The sequence below is a fragment of the Ailuropoda melanoleuca genome, chromosome 5, assembly GCF_002007445.2.
Source record: "Ailuropoda melanoleuca isolate Jingjing chromosome 5, ASM200744v2, whole genome shotgun sequence".
Taxonomy (NCBI): Eukaryota; Metazoa; Chordata; class Mammalia; order Carnivora; family Ursidae; genus Ailuropoda; species Ailuropoda melanoleuca.
In genome coordinates, this window is record NC_048222.1 from 53,527,558 (window position 1) to 53,531,408 (window position 3,851).

The 3,851-nt window shown below is 41.8% G+C and overlaps 1 protein-coding gene across 1 annotated transcript; it reads right to left on the reverse strand.

Annotated features, from left to right (window-relative positions):
- Positions 1-2: 2 nt before the first annotated feature.
- On the reverse strand, positions 3-469 carry LOC117802453 (protein FAM133B-like; the record flags this gene model as incomplete). The annotated part of the gene is made up of 1 exon (XM_034661709.1): positions 3-469. A coding segment is annotated over exon 1 (402 nt), but the record flags the coding sequence as incomplete, so codon positions are not given.
- Positions 470-3,851: the final 3,382 nt, after the last annotated feature.

Genomic DNA, 3,851 nt, shown 5'->3' on the forward strand with positions numbered 1-3,851 from the left:
TTCTTCTTTTTCCTTTTTCCTTGTTTTTTATCCTCATCTTCAGAATCTGAAGAACTGCTGGAAGAATCAGAGCTTGATGAAGAAGAAGATGAATACCTACCAGATTTCTTCTTTTCTTTTTTCTTTCTCTGTCTTTTTTTGGATGAACTCTCGCTTCCACTTAATAGTTTCTCCCTGTGTTTTTCTAGTTCTTTCTTCCAGTTCTCATTCATTTTTTCTTCAAATTCAGCCAATGCCTTGGAGCCTTTCTTTTTCTTTTCTAGTTGTTCTTTCACTTCTTCCCAGGTAGGCCTTGGTCGATTCAGATAATCTTGGATCGTTGGCCCCGAAGACTGGATTGGACCCCTTGATCTGGCCATTGCTATTGGGTTCATGTAGGCCACCCGATTGTCCCGCTTCCCCATGGTGCAGTACTGAGCGTACAGTCAGACGCCAAGGGAGACCCGGCCAGAGAGCGGCCGAAGAGGGCGCGCCGCAGGTCCTTCTCGACATTTGTATTTAATTTGATAATGGTATCAGGTGTAACTTTTTTTAAAATTCTTATCAGTGTGAATGCATATTGAAGTATTAACAACTTACAAAACATGATGCCTGGGATTTGCTTTTAAATATTTTTAAATACAGGAAAATGGGGGAAGTGGTAATGGATGAAATAAGATAGGTAAATGTTGGTAATTTTTGAAGCTGGGTAACATGGGGGCTTATTAAGCTATTCTGTCTATTTTTGTGTATACTTGAAAATGTCAATTTTTGAAATATTTAAAAAAGAAAAAAATTAATAACCCAGACTTAAGCCTGGGCAAGTTGAAGCACAACCTCTCCTCTGTCTCCAGCTGAGCAGCAATGGAGATTGAAGTGGGGGAGGTAGCCAGGGCATGGATCACTGCTACTCTCCTGAGTCCTTCACTCCCCCCACCTTCTACTGAAGATGCTGCGGGGGAGGGCATCACACTGTGCTTTATATCCATTTATCCATACTTAATTTAACAGAAAACTGGAAACTTTTCAGTGAAATAGGCCTGTGCTGTATTTTCCAGACTCTAACGCTTTGTTAAAATTTTTAAAATAAAAAAATATAATTGGGAAAGCCCTCACACTCATCCCATGCACAATATCCTGGTAATTACCAGATAGTGTTAGGGTTCATCAATAGTTTATTCATATGACCAATTCTCACCCTCCCCTTGTAGGGTGTCTTCTACACACACATACACACACACCATGAACCATCAACTGTATAGGAACCCAGTTTGTTTGCACCTTAATGACGAGGAGGAAGACCTACCACTGGATCCAAATGGAAACTTGTCTGTAATATGGAATCAGAGTGTGGTTCGGCTTCGGACTGTATCTCTTCCCCTGTTAATTCTCTCAAGGGACTTGAGTAAGTTGTGCTTTCATAATTAAAGAAGTTGTGTCTTTGTGGAAACATACTAAAATAACTTTGGACTTGAATCTATTTACCACTGCAATCTTGATCTAGTAGCTTGCAATAGTGACTCCAAGGGTATTTACAGGCCTCCATCCAGTGACTTTGGGAAAGACATTAGAGATGAAGGAGACAAAAGGGAAATAAACACACACGTCAACACAGCCTTGGGAAATTTCTTAAAATGATTAGGACTACATAAATTACCTTCAACCAAAAAGGTTGTGATCCTAACACACTTGCTCCCTTCCTCATCCTAACCATCCCCATCTCCTTTTACTGCTGTCATTTCTCTGGTCCATGATTTTTCCACACCAATGATGGTGTCGGCCATCACAGAGATCCCTTTGATAAGTCAGAGCCTTGTGAAATATTATTGTGGCCAGTGTTATTGTGGAGGAAACAGGAAGAGAAGCATGACTCAGGTTTGGACTCCTGGAAATAAAGCAGGGACACACGAAGTCATGGGTTTGATCCTAGGACCCCACATACTGAAAGAAAGCATTCATTAATAATTGCGAAGGAACGCACCTCCAGGCCTTATTCCCCTGTAATGCAGACCCAGTGTGAATTGGAGTTAATGTGAGTGCAGAAACCACATCTCCCCCTTCTTTGTGTCTCCCACAAAACTCGGCATAGTACTTCGCACCTCATAAGAATTCACTAAGTGAATAATAGATTGCATTGGAGAGTTGCTATTTGCAATCTTGCACCAGGCACGAGATTCCCAAGACTCAACATTGCTAGTGCCAATGGAAATTCATCCTGCTCAAAACTGTATACAAATGCAATGGTTTTGTAACCCTAAAGTTTCAAAAGTGTTATTTCCAATCAGAAAAAACAAAGGTATTTTTATCCCATTGCATCTTTCAGTTTAAGATATTGTATTAGACTGAAATGGAAATTATAACTTTTATTCAAGAGGTATCTCTTGTAGTCTCATTCCATTAGTTACAACAAAGCCCCATCATTGAAGATTTTATTGCCTTGCTGGGGGAGAACTTGGGATGAGTGACTGACTTCCACAATTAGCTTAGGGAACCAGACTCATTCATTGAATCAAAGAAAAAGTGTATCAAGGAAAGGAAAAATCATCAAACAATATCTCTCTGAGCTCACTGTTTTTGTTTTTTTCTTTCCTTGAGACTACTAGCATCCCTCTTGGAAATGAGGTAACATTCATAAGATGGACCTGAGTGCTCAAGGGGTTTTAGTGGGTCTGCAGCATTCATTAAGCATTGATTGTATACAAGTGCTTCAATGGGATAGCTGTGGCCTGGCCCATGTAGGCTTTATATGAGAAGCTTACTGTCTCATCAAGAACACCTAAAAGAGAGGAGAAGCATTTTTTTGAACTAAAGAAAAAGTGGCATAAAAACTAATAGAAAATAATAAAATGCAAATGAAATACCCAAGGGACAGGGAGAGTTGGATTAAGGCCACAGTGAAATCAACATAGGCAATAACAATTCCTTCCATTTGTACAATACTCCTCAGTTTTTAAATATTCACACCTATTATCTTTTAATTTTCAAACAATTTTATGAAGCAGGCTTTATCTCCCCTAATTTCTCAATGAGAAAACTGGGTCCCATGTAGGTAAAGTGATGTGACCAAAGCCCCTGAGCTAGTAAGTAGCAAAGCTGAACAGAAAATGACTCAGAGTTCTAATCTGCTGACTTCTAGCCATTGCTGTTTCTACTTCTCTACATTAGCACTCAACACTGTGTATCTGTGCAGAGCTCTACTTTAACAAAGTATTTTCACAGGGACTTCATCATTTGGTCCTCTCAGCAACCTGGTGAAAGAGGCAGAGCAGCAATTCCCCAGGAGAGCAAACTAAAAAGTTGGTGAGCTTTCCTGCTGGAAGTCACCCAACCAGAGATTGTCAGTGCATCCTGACTTGCAGCACAGGGACCATTCCTTCACAACTAACTGTGATTTCATGGCCAGGGTGAGCAGGAGAAAGGACAAGTGCAAATGGGGGAAAGTGCACTTTCATTTCTTCCTGGATCTGTACCCACAGTTCAAACCATGAGACCAGAAGAGGAGAGGGACTGAGATACAAACCAGCCTGTTCTCCCAGCAGCTTCCTTACTTTTCAGAGCATCAGGAATGGTGGGGCTTCCTCATATCTTCCCCACACCCCAAATCGCCCTGGACCTCTTTGCTTGGATCAAGACGATAGAGTTGGATGGTGAATTTAAATCACGTCCCCAGCTCCCAGCGCTAGCTTGTCTAGCTTGTCAGTGGAACTGCCACAGCCTCCCCTGTTTTGCATGCCCTCTGTGAAGAAGAACACAGAGAAAGATAACCCCAGGGTGAGCAGAAGACCCACTTTGGGAAATGTGTTCCCGCAGCACCCGGGAAGGAGCAGGCTAATTGGTTCCAGAGGCGGCGGCAGCGGCAGCGCAGGCAGGTA